This window comes from Bos indicus, chromosome 17, assembly GCF_029378745.1.
Source record: "Bos indicus isolate NIAB-ARS_2022 breed Sahiwal x Tharparkar chromosome 17, NIAB-ARS_B.indTharparkar_mat_pri_1.0, whole genome shotgun sequence".
NCBI lineage: Eukaryota > Metazoa > Chordata > Mammalia > Artiodactyla > Bovidae > Bos > Bos indicus.
In genome coordinates this window covers 67726478-67742597 of record NC_091776.1, presented here as the reverse complement: position 1 = coordinate 67742597, position 16120 = coordinate 67726478, and the positions used below count along the sequence as shown (strand labels likewise).

General features: G+C 37.2%; 1 protein-coding gene across 4 annotated transcripts in view; it reads left to right on the top strand.

The window, feature by feature from the left end:
* The window catches only part of TTC28 (tetratricopeptide repeat domain 28), a 588991-nt gene that overhangs the window by 301516 nt on the left and 271355 nt on the right, over positions 1–16120 (top strand). For all 4 annotated transcript variants that reach the window (XM_070770178.1, XM_070770177.1, XM_070770180.1 and 1 more), the window contains 3 exons: positions 5398–5545; positions 13919–14191; positions 15113–15243. In XM_070770178.1, coding sequence (XP_070626279.1) covers positions 5398–5545; positions 13919–14191; positions 15113–15243 — 552 coding nt within the window. The remainder of the gene's footprint in view (positions 1–5397; positions 5546–13918; positions 14192–15112; positions 15244–16120) is intronic.

Genomic DNA, 16120 nt, shown 5'->3' with positions numbered 1-16120 from the left:
AAGACTGTGGAAACTTGTTGAGGACATGGGTCCTATCCCTTCATTTTTATGTGTTATATTTTAATGTGACATAATTTATAATGTGTAGTAAATTTTATAGTGGGCATTATGTGTACATTTACATTTTGCTTGTATGATGGGTATGTTTTAAGGAATATAGTCTTTTATTTTCTCATATAATGCCTTCCTAAAAAAGTATATGAAAGTCAAATATGTGAGATGTCAAATATACAAATATTAATGAAGAGATTGACAAATTCAGTGAGTAAGGAGCGTTAATTCCTAGAGAACTGAAAAATAAAATCTCAAATCATGGTTTTCCTTTTAAGATTCATTAAAAAATATATATTTTCTAATTTTATCCTTTTCTATCAAAACTAAGCATAGTTAGATCTGTGTGATGTTAAAGCTTTTCTACTTTTGGCACCTTGTAATCGTTTTAACTTTTGACCCAGTCATGGTTAAATTATAGTTTAATGCTGGTGCTTTTAAAAACTAGAATCAGTATTTCTATTTTTGCAATTTCTCCTCATTTTTAAATAGCAAGGCAAAAGTCAGTGAAATAGTTCTGTGATTTACCAGTATTGTTGACAAGATGGTGATGTTATGGTAGCAGGTGGTATGATGGGCTAGCAAGTGTACTACCATGTTATAGAGAAATGTATTCTTCAGAAGATGTTTAAAAAAAAGTTCAAATTCAAACAATGAAAAACAGGTTAGGAACATTAAAGTACAGCATTTAAAAGTACACATTAAATTGAAGGCATAGTGTTTGGGAGCACTTGTACTAAGTAATAGATTATACTGTACATGTAAGCAAACACTTAATTTTATGTATCATTACATATTATATACATTTATTTTTTGTTATATTTTTTGTTATGAATGTACATATGTACCTATGAGCATAATTTATCTTATTACTCATTTGAGCCATGGAAGAGGAGGAAGTTTAGGTTATTATTGAGTTCATTGATGTTTTAGAATTGTAAATAGAATGTTGGAAGAAAAAACTTAAAGGTCCTTCATTGCTTCCGGGGTACTTGAAGGGTGAATAGCTTACTGTTTCACATGTTTAGTCTTTGAGTGTTTTTACTTTAACCCTATCTTAGTCAGTTCGGACTGAAATAACAAAATACTGCAGACTGGGTGGCTTAGATCACATTTATTTTTCACAGTTCTGGAGGCTGGAAAGTTCAGGATCAAGGTAATGGCACATTTGGTATCTGGTAAGGGCTGATTTCCTGGCTGTCTTCTTGCTGTGCCTGGTCTCATGTGGTAGAAGGGAAGAGGGAGCACTCTGGAGACACTTTTATAAGGGCACTAATCCCACTCTTGAGGGGTGCACTCTCACCCTAATTGTGCCTAATCACTTCCCCAAGCCTCACCTCCAGATACCATCACACTGGTGATTAGGTTTCAGCTTACTAATTTTGGAGTGACACACACATTCAGTCTAGCAAACTCTCTGAGATGAGAAGAATGTACACTCACTAAGGACAAAATACTAACAATTTTAACCAAAGGATGTAAGCACTTTGGTCATTAGTTACATTTTTATTACTGCTAAAATGTTACAAACCCTTCCTATTATAAAGTTATTGTAGGTAGCAGTCAAGAAGTTTTATATTCTTTGCTTCTAGACTGCGAGCACCTTGAGTCCAAGTCCTATCTTTATTTCTTTTTATTTGTGATACACATCACAGTACCTGGTTCTGTGGATTTTTAGAGAATGTTAATTCAAGTAGTATGGAAGGAATGAAAACATACTTATAACCTACTTGCATTTCTATTATTTGTGAGATTACTTAGTAGCATGTGTGGAATAATCACGGAAGATTCTTTGTAGTAAATACGAACTAAGTATTTGTATTTACTATATTTGTAGTAACAACAAATACATATACAACACTTTAAAATCTAGGCATTCCACTTCTAGTCCAGTGTATTAACTAGCTCCTTGCAAGTCTTTCTTCTTGGCTAAAGCTTCAGGTTAAAGCCATTGTTCTCAGGGCATAGGGGCTCTCAAAAGTCAGTCCATATTGCCTTTCCTTCTCTGTTGCATAACAGTGACCAGAATGTAGGTATATACATGAAGAGTGCTGAAACAGGGAGTATATTATCTGAGGTTGGCTGGGCTCAATCCTAAGTGACCCAGATTTGTCCCTTTCCCAGATGCTGTTGCTTCCTATGAAACCTATGATAGTAAGAGAAGAATTAGGTCACATCAGTTTTCTTTAAGTTTAGTAAACAGCGGTAAAACTCAGTGCTTCTTGATCTTTCCTTTGGGAGAGACTGACACAGAATCCTATGGCAGGGGAGGGGGGCTGGTGGTGGGAGGTGGGTTGCTACATCTCCCAAGACTTGTTGGTACCAACTTCTTTTAGTCGGGGGGTTCAGATTTTGTCTGGGAGCCTTACAGCAGTGAGTTTCCCAGTTGCTAACGGTCTTACGTGGAGCAAGAGGGAGGAGTGAATAAAGCAGTGACAGGAATTGAATGCTGTTATATTGAATAATGAAATGTTTGAAATATTTATTTGGCTCTCCTTATGTTCTGTTAGTCTGTAATTATATATTCTTGTTTTCCTCATTAATTAATAATCAAAATAGCTTACTTTATTAAGTATTTACTCTATGTCAGGCACTGTGCTGACAACTCTACGCTTTTAATAGAAAATATTGTGACGTTGGGTTGGGGATTCTGGAAGGACATAAGGAAGGATCAAGGGAGATCTTTGAGCCTTCTCACCTTTACCTCTTTTCAAAATCTTCTAAGGAAGGGAAACCGAGACTCTGGGCAGCATGATCGAGTCATACCTTTCCTCATCTAGTTTCTGAGTGTCCTAAGAAAGCATAACATGTATGTGTTGTGCTGTGCTTAGCTGCCTGGTCATGTCCGACTCTTTGCGACCCCATGGACTGTGGCCCACCAGGCTCCTCTGTCCATGGGAATTCTCCAGGCAAGAATACTGGAGTGGATTGCAATGTATTCCTCCAGGGGATCTTCCCAACCCAGGGATCCAACCCAGGTCTCCCGCATTGCAGGCAGTTCTTTACTGTCTGTGCCACCAGGGAAGCCCAAGAATACTGGAGTCGGTAGCCTATCCATTCTCCGGGGGCCTTCCAGAGCCAGGAATTGAATCAGGGTCTGTTGCATTGCAGGTGGATTCTTTACCAGCTGAGTTCCCAGGGAAACAACTCCTTTGTTTATTTGATGTCATAACTTTTCCATTAACATTGAACCCACTAAGGAGTAAATATATCATACTTTTCTGAGACTTCATTTGGGAGATAGGAAAATGAGTTATTTTCTCAGTGAAATAATGAATGATATGCTTTGATTTAAACAGATAAAAAATTATCAAAATTCATTGAGACTAATTAAATTTTTTATGTTTTTTCTCTAGTTTGAGATTTAATTGACTTATAGCACTATGTTAATAGTTTAAGATATATAGCATAATGATTTGACTTATATATATTGTGAAATGATTATCACAATAGATTTTTGTATTTCTTAAAATATATACCTGAAATCATTAGCCACAGACTTATTTGGTCTCTCTTCATAAATAATAGTTTATAAATATTTCATGTATGTATTTACATATACGTGTGTGCTGTGCTGTGCTAAGTTGCTTCAGTTCTGTGCGGCCTCATGGACTGTAGTCTGCCAGGCTCCTCTGTCCATGGGATTCTCCAGGCAAGAATACTGGAGTGGGTTGTGATGCCCTCCTCCAGGGGATCTTCATGACCTAGGGATCAAATCCCTATCTCTTTCATCTCCTGCATTGGCAGGCAGGTTCTTTACTACTAGCGCCGCCTGGGAAGCCCATATATACATACACACACATATATAAATTTTTAAATTTAGCTTTAATGTAGCATTTCTAGAATTATATAAACTATAGTTATTTTTAGTTGGAATGTGGTACATGTTGCCTCTTGGATTATAGAAATTACCTAAAATGTTAGATGAAAAGGGTAGTAAAAAATGTGTATAAACACATTAAAGATTAAAAAGTGACTGAGTCCACTGAAAGGAAGTGATCTTATGAATTAGTGATGATAGTGCATTTACAGGTTATTGTCTTACTGGAGTCTGAGTTTTAACAGCTGCTGGTAGTTTAAACTAATAGAAGTCTGAATAGACCATAATAATTTGAGTATTCATTCTGTTTATGGATTGTTTCTTAATAGAAACACTGAATAGTATTGCTTATCTTAAATTACCTCAAAGCATAGTTGTAAAAATGAAATAAGGTAAGTAATTATGTTTTATAAACATGAAAGGTGCTCTCTCATAGTGTGTGTACATAATATAAAATTATAAAATTATGTATTACATTTGAATAGTAGTTTTAGAAGTTGTTTGAAACTTCATTTAGAGCCCATAAATACAATTTGTTGCAATTGAAAAGGATATTGGACAAAAAAGTTACATTTGTGTTACAAGCGTAGAGTATTGTGGAAGTATTTAAATAGGCCAAGTATTTTGGAAGCAGATGTCATATAAGCAATGAATGCATTAATAATATGTCAGTTTTATGTGTTATTTAATCAGGTTCTAAGTCCTTTGCTGGTTATATACTTGTAACACTTTGATCATTTACTTGATTTTACTCTGTGTTCGAAAATAAACTATAAGTTCTTACGATCATTATGAAGTTTAAATATTTTATTAATTTTCTGGCCCTTTCTGTAATTAGCTGGAAGGAGGAATGTTTTCTTATATTCACAGTTGATAATACCAGTTTTTAAACTAATCCAATTAAACGATGCAAACAACAGCAATCTTATTTTGTTTCTAAGCAAAGCACATTTATTTTAAATAATGGTTTTAAAATACTATGTCTGAAACACCACATTAAATGTAGCCATGTTGTGTTACTCATTATTACAATTATCTTAATACTCATCACATGCTGATATATATTCCTTTAATTAATGAGGAGAAAACAAAATAAGTGAAATTGGAGTGTCTCTCATTTGTCTTGCACTGTACCAGATACTTTGGTAAGATGTAAAGAAATCTCCAAACCCCTGTTCTTGAGGAGCTTATGCTATTAAATTGGGATAAAAGGTTTTTAAAATCATCAAAAAAAAAAGGTAAAATATTATATACTATGTGAATAAGTACCAAAGAATGTGATAAAATTAATATGTTCTAGAAGTGAAAAAATGAAAGTTTTAAATATAATTTTCCTGAAAGAAGTACGCTTACATTTTATGATGTTCAGAGAAGTCAAATTTGATTACAAACTCTTTACTAGGTTTCTGAACTGAGATCACATCAATCTTAGTTCTGCTGACCTGTTGTTCTAGTTAAGAATCCTCCTCAGCCTGGTGGAGCCTAGTGTATAAGTAATACATGCATTATCTTTTATTTATTTCCAGGCATACTTCCGACAGGGTGTTGCCCTCCAGTACCTCGGACGTCATGCCGATGCCCTGGCAGCCTTTGCGTCTGGGTTGGCTCAGGACCCCAAGAGTCTCCAGCTTCTGGTGGGGATGGTAGAAGCAGCCATGAAATCTCCCATGAGAGGTAAATATGATAAAAGTATTTGGTCCAACACTAATTTAAGTCAGAACATTTCTAATCTTTGAAGATTTTTGACTCAGGCATTGAGAATTGATAGGTTATCACATTACCTAAGGTTGTATATTTTAGACAGAGGACAATTGGAAATCACTGTCAATAGCTGATGTTATGAGGCACAGAGGGACGGTGGTAAGGCCACTTGTCTGGAACTTTGTGGACCTAGATTATATTTTGAATTTTTCATTAACTAACTCTACAGCTTCTCTGGATTTTAGGGTTATGTAAAGAATCCTTATGTTTTTTGTAGTTGTCAGATTCTGTACCTCTAAAACAAAACACCTCTAGCAGTAAATTGATCTGCTCAGGTGGACCAATATGCCATCTGGAAATAAACAAATGAGAGAAGACATTAGACATTTCTTAAGAGGAAATATAGATCTAACTGTAGGCTTTGTCTAACATTTTTCAGAAGAACATTAAAAGATTATGTTGAATTAAAAGGAAAGAGAAAAATAAGTAGATATGTGGTTTTTACCTGTATTACTTCTGTGTTATATCAATTGGTATTCTGGAACAATAGATTGAAAATAGTAGTCTGAAGGTTGGAGATGTTCTAAGGCTCAGATCAGATTGACTTCTGTTTGAGGAACATAGATTTTTGTGGAAAGAATTTTTGGGAGGATTGGGCTAAAAGTGTATATCTTTGTGGAATGATGGAGACACTAAGGCAGGTTGATGCTAATGATGTCCCACACTAACTAGATGATGTCAAGCAGAACTCTGTTTTTGTCTCTGACATGGTATATTTTTGAGTGAACCTAAAAACGTGGATGGCAGTATCATTAGGTAATTTATTTAATTTTGAAAATATTTGCAGCATTAGATAATTTTAATATACTGGCTAGTTTGATACTTGGCTCAAAATATTTATGTGCTAAGTAAAAGTTTGATGAACTAAATGGTACTCATATGGTTTCTGAGGAATTCATAGCTATAAAAAATACTTTCCTGAAAGCAAAGATTTCATGTTTTAGAAAAAAAGTGGTAAGGAAACCTCTCTTCTTGCGATTTTATAACCCCATACAAAGCTGAGTCTTTGTTGCAGGAACCTAATGGCTTCTCCCACTGGGGGACCTGCTGTTAATAAACTCTGACTTAGAGCAGACGCACTTTGGAGCGCCAGGAGTGGGAAGGGAGGGAGGGGAGATGGACAGCAACAACGAAAATCAATCTCTCTCTCTTCTTTCTGTTTTTCTAGTGTTTTCTCATTCTCTCCCTGTATTCCTCTGCAGGTAATTTACATAGATCATTTTTTATTTAGTTCATGATATTCCTTTATTGTGAAGTATTTCTGCTACTACCTTTAGAACACTGGAGTGAATGTGTTGAGATCAGCAGAATCATACTTACCAGTTTGCCTTTGAAGCAAATCTATTTATTTAGATAAATGTAAAAAAATCTTCTCTGCACTGCAAGAATTAGCTCAGTGCTACTGTCCCCCTTAGGGTTTTCTGTGCTATGTTCTTTCCCATCTTACAGAGTGACCTAAGGGTGACCCTGGAGAAAGCTGCATCTTACAGGTGCCTGGAGCACTTCAATATTTTCTTCTTTATCCTTAAAATGACTTATGTCATTTATTTTTGGCATTGCCTTTACCACTGTATCTATTCCAGGTGGGCTTTTCTTATCAACATTGTATAGAAAGACTGTTGCTTTACACAGTATTGTTCTGTTTATCATTGCACATCTTAATGACCTCTCTTTTTGTCATATGGTTATAATTCACAAAATCTGTCATTATTTGCTGCCCATGTTTTGCCCACTGTTTATTTTAATCTCCTGCGGTGTTCTCAGTTTTTGCCATTGTTGAGTAGCTGTGCGGTCCAGGATGCTTTACGTGTAGGTCTGATCTGTGTGTCCATTATTTTTATTTTGAAATGAATCTGAAATGCAACATGGAGACTCCCTTGTCCAAGTGCTTCTGTAAGCAAACAAAGCTACCCCTATGTGCATAGCATTCTTGTCATTTGGCCTTTGGGGGAAGTTTCAAGGTTTTTTTTTTTTTTTAAAGCTAGGGATAATATACCCTTGTTCCCAATAACTACATTCTATTAATCCACAATGAAACTTCCTTGATTTTTTAAAATGTTGTTCCCTATTTTGGTAATTACATTGTCTTTTTTACTTTATTTTTGTGGTTTCATTCATGCTCACCAACCAGATATCAGATGATCTACTTTTCTTGTAAATATATTTATATCACTGTATGTAATGTATTTCCCTTAAATCATTTATGAAAATACACAAATATAAGTATTAATATAAAGTGAGACTTTTTCATGACTCTCAAATTGTCCTTTTACTATTTTCCATTTTTCTTTTTTAGATCGTCTTGCAGCAATTTCAGTTCATTATATCTTATAAATGTTTATGCAGATTTGGATGGTGTCGCATAGTCCTGCTGCCAACCACAGATTTAATAATACAATTACAACGTGAGATTGAGTTTACCTTTATTTGTTCCTCTAAAGACAGCAGGGCTGCTTCTTGCTGAGGGTTCTCTTGTGTATATTTTCTCCCCTCTTGTTAATTTGGTAATCTAAAGACTATTACATTTATGGGCTATCACCTGTCGTGGTGTTTCTTTCAGCTCCAGAGGATCCAGGAAGCTGATTTTTATGATGTACTGGTGGAAAATGGCTTGAATGTATATAAGCTTTTCTCTCATAGTCATATTTGGGGTCACCTTTTATTTACCTGATTGTCCACCCTTGATAACTCTTTTTGTCTGATTTTCTTTTAGAAGGCGGTCACTTTTCATAGATGGCCTGTTTCTGAAATGTTGAAAAGAAAACAGAACTGACTTCTCCTGAAAAGACTGGGACTCTGATCCCAGCACTGCCATCTGCTATCCTATTGACCGGGCAAGGTTCTTCCTTTGCCTGCCCCTCGGTTGGTATCTGTAAAAGGGGCGTGGTAATGAGTAGCTCGTACTGTTGTTTTGAGAATCAAGCCATGGCACTTAAAGGCAGGCCCCTGTGGGACACCTGTGCCCTGCGGTGCGGTGCGCCGCTTCTCTTGGGGAGAGGAGTCGCGGTGGTGATGAGCTTCCTCTTGTCTTTGTGCTGTGGATGTGGAACAAACACTGCATGGCACACATGACCCTCTTGCTAAGCACTCGGTTCCTGGAAAACTGCCTTTTGCCTGAGTCTTAGTATATTTTTATCTAAAAGGTCTGGGAAAACCTAAAGTGATCCTTGATTCTTTTGCTTTGTCCTCTGTGAAGCAGTAGAACCCAGTGTCCTGGCTACCTTAAAGAAGTGTGCCAGGACTTAACAATCTTTAAGATGAATTTTCCTTACTTTACTTTCCACTCACTCTGACTACCATGTCTTCTGCCTTATTTCTTTAGAAGGTCTTTGAATCCTTTTGGAATGAAGTAGCATATAAATAAATCCATATGTGAACCCAGAAAAATATGAAATGACTTAGCTAAACGTGTCAGTTTTTTTTTTTTTTTTTTCTTTTTCTTTTTTTGAGCAGGGTTAAGTTTTCCTTTTAGTATGAACCAAAGCTTTTTTTTTTTTCCCAATTGTGGTAAAATGTACATAACATCAAATTGACCATTTTTAGTTGTGCAGTTATGTGGTGTTAAGTATACTCACAGGTTGTGCAGCCAGCCCTTCATCTGTCTCCAGATTTTCATCCTCCCCGATTGACACTTTGTACCTGTTTAAACAATAACTCCTCATCCCTCCTCCCCCCACCCCAGCTCCTGGTGACTACCAAGGTGCCTCCCGTAAGTGGAATCACACAGTATTTATCCTTTTTGTGACATGCCTGGTGATCTTTAACTTAGTTTCCTCTATAAGGAATTTGCTTAAGAAAAGATAGAAATTAAAATTAAGTTAATATTATGAACCTTACCTCTACACTTTGTTTACGGCAATACTTTGCTCTCATTACACTTCGCTTGCCTTCTTATGTGTTAGCAGTTGCTGTTCTCTCTGGATCCCTGTTCTGGAGATTCATTCCAAAATTGCTTTTCCCCAGTCTTCTGAATTTGCAGTTCAGTGTTATATTGTATCCAGTAGTAATTGGTAGTGATATCACTAGGTTTTTAGGAAAGTTGAAGCCTTCTTAGTCATGTATGGTAATGAAATGTTATAAGGATAAAATGGAAGGCTCCAGAATGTCTTCTTAGTACCTGGGACAGATTGAAGTCTGCACAATTTCAGTTACCTTAAGAATGATTCATAGGAGACAGTCAGTAGAATATCATCACTTTGGAATAAGGCATTGTACCTATTAATACATTTATTCCTCAATTCTGTAGATTTTAAAATTCTAAATATGTCTTAAATTTATCTCTTGTTTTCCATCTGTTTTGTCATTGCAAATATAGGACTTTTCCTCCAACTGACTTTCCAGGCTTCTTTCCAGTCCCTGCTTTTGCTTTCCTTCCAGAATGAATTTTCTACAATGTAAATGTGATCTGTCATTCTCTTATTCATAATTCTACATTTTCCTTTTTGCCTGCAGGATAAAGGCCAGCTGCTTTAGTATAAAAGATCTTACTTCTTTTATTCTCATCACTAAGATACTCCCACCTAAAACTACCTGCAGTTCCTGGAAAACACTGGTTTCTCGTAGCTCCAGTTTCTGTTCAGACATCACTACCTCCAGAAGGCATTCTCAGACCTACCTGGGACCTGCCTGCCTTTCTCCTCAGGGGTCCCATAGCATATCCTACCAGTTCTGAGAAATCTGGATTGAAAGTTGTATCATTATTTTACATAGTATTAAGAAAATCAACTCCAGATGGCTCAGACAGTAAAGTATCTGCTTGCAATGTGGGAGACCTGGGTTTGATCCCTTTGTCAGGAAGATCCCCTGGAGAAGAGCATGGCAACCCACTCCAGTATTCTTGCCTGGAGAATCCCATGAACAGAGGAGCCTGGTGGACTATATAGTCCATGTGATCGCAGAGTCAGACACGGCTGAGCGACTAACACTTCACTTTTACTTTTAGACATAGAGATGGACTTCCCTGGTGGCTCAAATGGTAAAGAATTTGCCTGCAATGCAGGAGACCTGAGTTCGATCCCTGGGTTGGGACGATCCCCTGGAGGCGGGCATGGCAACCCACTCTGTTATTCTTGCCTGGAGAATCCCCAGGGACAGAGAAGCCCCGTGGGCTACAGTTCATGGGGTCACAAAGAGTCGAACAGATTGACCAACTAAGCACAGCACAGATACAGAAATAACCAGCCATTGTAAGGCACCATTGAGTTCATGGATTGTCGCTGTTGTTTAGTCGCTTCAATCGTGTCTGACTCTTCGTGACCCTGTGGACTGTAGCCTGCCAGGCTCCTCTGTCCATGGGATTTCCCAGGCAAGAATATTGGAGTAGATTATTAATTCCTTCTCCAGGGGATCTTCTCTACCCAGGGATTGAACCCACATCTCCTGCATTGGCAGGCAGATTCTATACCATTGAGCTACTAAGGAACTGCGAGTTCATGGATAATAAATCTCAAATTCACAGATGTTAATAGGTGAATAAATATGCAGTACTGATGAAATAAATATAGCATATCTTTTAACTGGGTATGATTATTTGCCTGTTACTAGCTTCTATTTAATACTACGTTCCTTCAGGTTTTTCAAGTGTGAGGAAATAAGACTTGGTTTATCTTAAATTCTTAAAGCCTTTACATTTTGAAAGCACATAACTATAGTGTTCAGTGATTGTTGCAAAGTACTTTTACATTCTTATGAAGTTGTTTTGACATTGGATATTTTATGTATTTTGCATAATTTCTGTAAAGAAACATATCTTTACAGGCTGCCAAATCTGTTCAATCTAGCCTGAGAAAAGCACACAATTAGTCCTTTTGCTAACAGCCTAAGTTTATTGTAGAATAGGAATTAGAATTGTAGAATAGTAGAGTTGGGATGAAACCTTATAGATCACCTAATCCAGCCTATACAGTTGTTTTTTTTTTTTTTTTTAATCTTTATTGAATTTGTTATATCATTGCTTTTGTTTTATGTTTTGGTTTTTTGGCTGCAAGGCATTTGGAATCTTAGCTCCCTGACCAGGGATTGAACCCACATCCCCTTCCCAGTAGCCTCTCAGTACCTTTCTTCTCCACTTAAAATCAGCTCTAATTGATTTCTTGTGTGAACAACTAAGACTGTTGTGTGGTATGGTATCAGAGAGCCTGAACCTGAATCCTGCAGTGGGTTCTTGGCATGGCTGTGTCCCAAGCTGTCTGCCCTTGCATGCACTTAAGTACTCAGATTCTTCATTTCTAAAATAAAAGGTGGTTTCAAGTTCTTTTCAGCTCTAAAATTGTTATTTTTGCTCCTGCTGATTGGCCAGTGGTGTGCTAATATGCTCATCACTGGCTGCCAAGTCCAGGAGGTACCACCAAAATTCTGCTCCCAGTTGTTTGAGTATGGCGTTGTTCTTTTCCTGTTCCAGCAATTCCTGGGTTCTTTGCCTGTGTTTAACCCTGTTGGTTCTCAAGTGTTTACTGGTATTGTGCGCTGCTTGCATCTTGACAGGTGTAAAAATGTTCTTTGTTCTCTGTTTAGTGATCTGATTGAAGGGAAAAAAATGCTCTAGGCACCAGTAGGTTTCGAGGTTTCCGTGGTAATGTTGATTCAGACGAGAGCTCCTTAGTGAGTGGAGATTTGAAGTCATAAATTACATTTTAATGCAGTACTGTTGGCCAAGAGATTCACAATTTAAAGAGACCAACCTTTTAATAGTTTTTTTTTTTTTTTTTTTTTTTAACATAGGCACAGTGGAATAACTAAGAAACAGTTTTTCAGGGAAGCTAACAACTTAAGTGTTGTAAGTGCTGCCTCACTGTAGGGTTATAGTCATTAGCTCTGCGATTGTCTTTGGAAAAAAGAAAAGAGGAAGAAGGAGCTTAAAGGTCATCCACTTTGAAACCTAGCTTCGGATGGAAAGAATCTCCTTGTGGCTTCCTGACCCCTAATCTATGTCCTTTCCACCATATGAAAATAAAACAAGCTAAACATTACTTTGTCTTTCATCTTACCTTAGTAAACTCAGATGATTTCTTGATGGTTTCATTTGTCACCACAACAGAAATTGATAGTACTTTTTTATATGGTCATGCTAGTCTCAGGAACAGCAGGGTACACTGGGTTGTCCGTGAAGATGATGGCTATTTGTTGAGAGAGCTGCTTTTGTATCTTCTAGGGAAAAAGGTGGAAAGAGTTTATTAATCAGTCATTCAGATTCAGGTTTAACAAACATTTCATTCATTGAATGCCAGATGTGTTAGGAGCTTTCACCTATATAGAAATGGTTTATAATAAAGTATTAAACAGTCCTATAATGGTCTTCAGATTTAGCTGGGAAAATATTTTAAAAATTAACACACGTGAAGCATCTCTAAAAAGGTTAAGGGCCAAACTGCAATACTAACTATAAAAATAAATCAGAAGTTTAGATCCAAGGATTAATGTGAGCTGGAGGACCTGGGGATAGTACAGGCATACCTCATATTACTGCATTTCACTTTATTGTGCTTCACAGATATTGTTTCTTTTTCTTTTTTTTTTTTAACAAATGGAAGGTCTGCGTCAACCCTGCATCAAGTGAGTCTATTGATGCCATTTTTCCAACAGCATTTGCTCACTTCATGTCTCTGTGTCACATTTTGACAATTCTTGCAATATTTCAAACTTTTTCATTATTATTGTATTTGTTCTGGTGGTCTGTGATCTGTTAATTTTGATGTTGCTATTGGATCACTGAAGGCTCAAGATGATGGTTAGCATTTTTTTTAGCAATAAAGTATTTTTAATTCATGGGATTTTTTAGACACAGTGCCATTGCACACCTAATAGGTGACAGTATAGTGTGGACATAACTTTGATACGCATGGAAGCCAAACACTGCGTGCGATGTGGTTTATTGTGACATTTGCTCTATTGCAGTGGTCTGGAGGCAGACCCACAGCATCTCTGAGGTCTGCTTGGATATGTAGCAGTGGGACTTGAGTGATGTACCTGTGGTACTTTGAGAGGGCAGCAGGTCAGAGAAGAGAGAACTATTCAGGGAAAGTGATGGGTCCTAATCAAAGAAAGACCAGCAGAGAGGAAGAGTGTGGCGTATGCCTGGAGATTGAAGTAAGGAAATTGCTGGACTGACCTTGGTGTTATCCAGTCATGTGAAGTGACAGTGAGGCTGTAGCTGGATGAAAAGCTTGAAGAGTTTGTACCTGAAATGGACCATAGGAAGTTTGAGAAACCGTTGTTTCTAGTGCGTATTAGAAAGGGTTGTTTTGGTGTATTCTCCTACATTCTCTGTTTTCTTTTGTTTTTCTTCAGACTCCCTCGAACCCACTTATCAGCAGCTTCAGAAAATGAAACTGGACAAGAGCCCCTTTGTGGTTGTCTCTGTGGTTGGACAGGAGCTCCTGACAGCTGGCCATCACGGGGCCTCTGTGGTTGTCTTAGAAGCCGCTCTGAAGATTGGCACCTGCAGCCTCAAGCTGAGAGGTTCTGTTTTTTCTGCACTGAGCAGTGCTTACTGGTCTCTCGGGAACACAGAGAAGAGCACTGGATACATGCAGCAGGACTTGGATGTAGCCAAGACCTTAGGTAGAGTTATGTTTTTCTCCTTTATTTGAGTGCAGAAAGGAAATGAAGAAAACGGATTAACCTGACATGAATGGGATTGAAATGTGCAATGAAAACATGTGCAGTGAAAAGTGATTCTACCTCTAGAACATTCCGTGTTTTAGAGTACTCAAGTCTTCAGGGCTTTTCATTTAACAAGATATCAGTGTTCCAAAAGGACAAAAGATATGGATGAACATGCACATTGCCTTCTCAGATATATGGGCTCACTGATTTAATATCTCAAATGGTAGTATTTGTGGGATCTTTCACTTAAATTTACATTTTTGCCTACAAGAATGTGCCATCATTTTGTTGGAGTAGACAGTGCAGAGCAGTGGTTTAGAGTGTGAACTGAGGAACCAAGCTGCTGAGTTTAGAATCTTGACTCTGCTACTTACTGGCTATGTGACTTTTGGCAAGTTGCCCAACCTCTCTGTGCTGCCGTTTCCTCATTTAAAAAAAAAAAAGTGGTTTATGATAATCATCACATTTGATTATTTAAGGACTTGGAAGATTGCAGTAAGAGAAGAGATGTGGTGAGTCTACTGTTGACATACTTGTAAAAAAGCAACATATAATAGGTTTGGAGTCAAGTGACTGAACCAACCAACAAGATCATGGTTGTTCAGAACCAAGGCAATGACCTCTCATTTCCAGGAAACTTACGTCCCTGGCTGCAGTTATATGTTATAACATCAATAACGGTTGTTCAGAAGTTTAACTTCTAGGACCATAACTTCCCACATGGAGTCTTTTAGAGAAAGAAAAAAAAAAAAAAAGGCAAATGAAATTATAACTAGTAAACCTGTGGCTTTCAAATTAAGATGGCCTTTATATATTATAAATAATGCTGTAACTTAGAGAAATATTCTCTTTTTTTTTTTTTTAAACCCAATTCAGGTGACCAGACAGGAGAATGCCGAGCTCATGGGAACCTGGGCTCTGCATTCTTCTCCAAAGGAAATTACCGGGAGGCTCTCACTAACCACAGGCATCAGTTGGTGCTTGCCATGAAACTCAAGGATCGAGAGGTAGGAAGTTTACCTGAAGACCAAAACCAGTTTGTTTGAAACATGAGATATTTTTCTTTTTTGATGCTCAAAATGTTTTAATTATCTTAATATATTACTTTCAGAAGTTGATAATCATTGCTTCTAGCTTTCATCAACAAAGAGGTGTTGGACATCTGTCACATACAGGGCTTGGGGATATAGAGATAAATGAGACTTGGCTTCTGACCTCAGGATCTAGTAGCTTGTCAGGTGCAGTGTTCTTATGCTCTTCACATGTGCTGTGGATATGTGTAAAACTAGCCAAAAGCTGTATCAGTATGATATATCCATTAAATTAAGGAAGCACACATTATGCTTTGTCAGGGATGGAGTAGTATTGCTACGAATCCTTCACACTGTTTCTTTGGTGGATTTTAACTCTGGTGATAGAGACATATTCAGTCTCATCAAGAGAGCTGAATTGTAATGACAGAGAAATATCACCTTAGTCTTTTCTAGATAAATGAAATGTAAAATTCTTAGAGACTTGATGTCTAGTAGATGCTCATGATGGTCCCTGCAGAGTGGAAAGAGGGTGGGGTTTGGCGGGAGACAGACCCAGATTTGACTGCCTGCTCCAATTCATCCTGGCTTGGGAATTTTGGGGAAGTTGTTGTTTAACTTCTCTTTGCCTCTTATTTCTCATTCAGAAAATGATGATTCCATTCATTCTGTACACAGTTGTGATAGGATTATAAATAATATATGTAAAGTACCTAATATGGTACCTGGAATTCCATAAATGGTAATAGTAATATAATATTATAAATGAGAAAGAGAAGGTTAATAGCTGAGGCAACAATAAATTTATGAATTAATCTATATGGTGGGAAATAAGTTCAGTTACATTTGTATC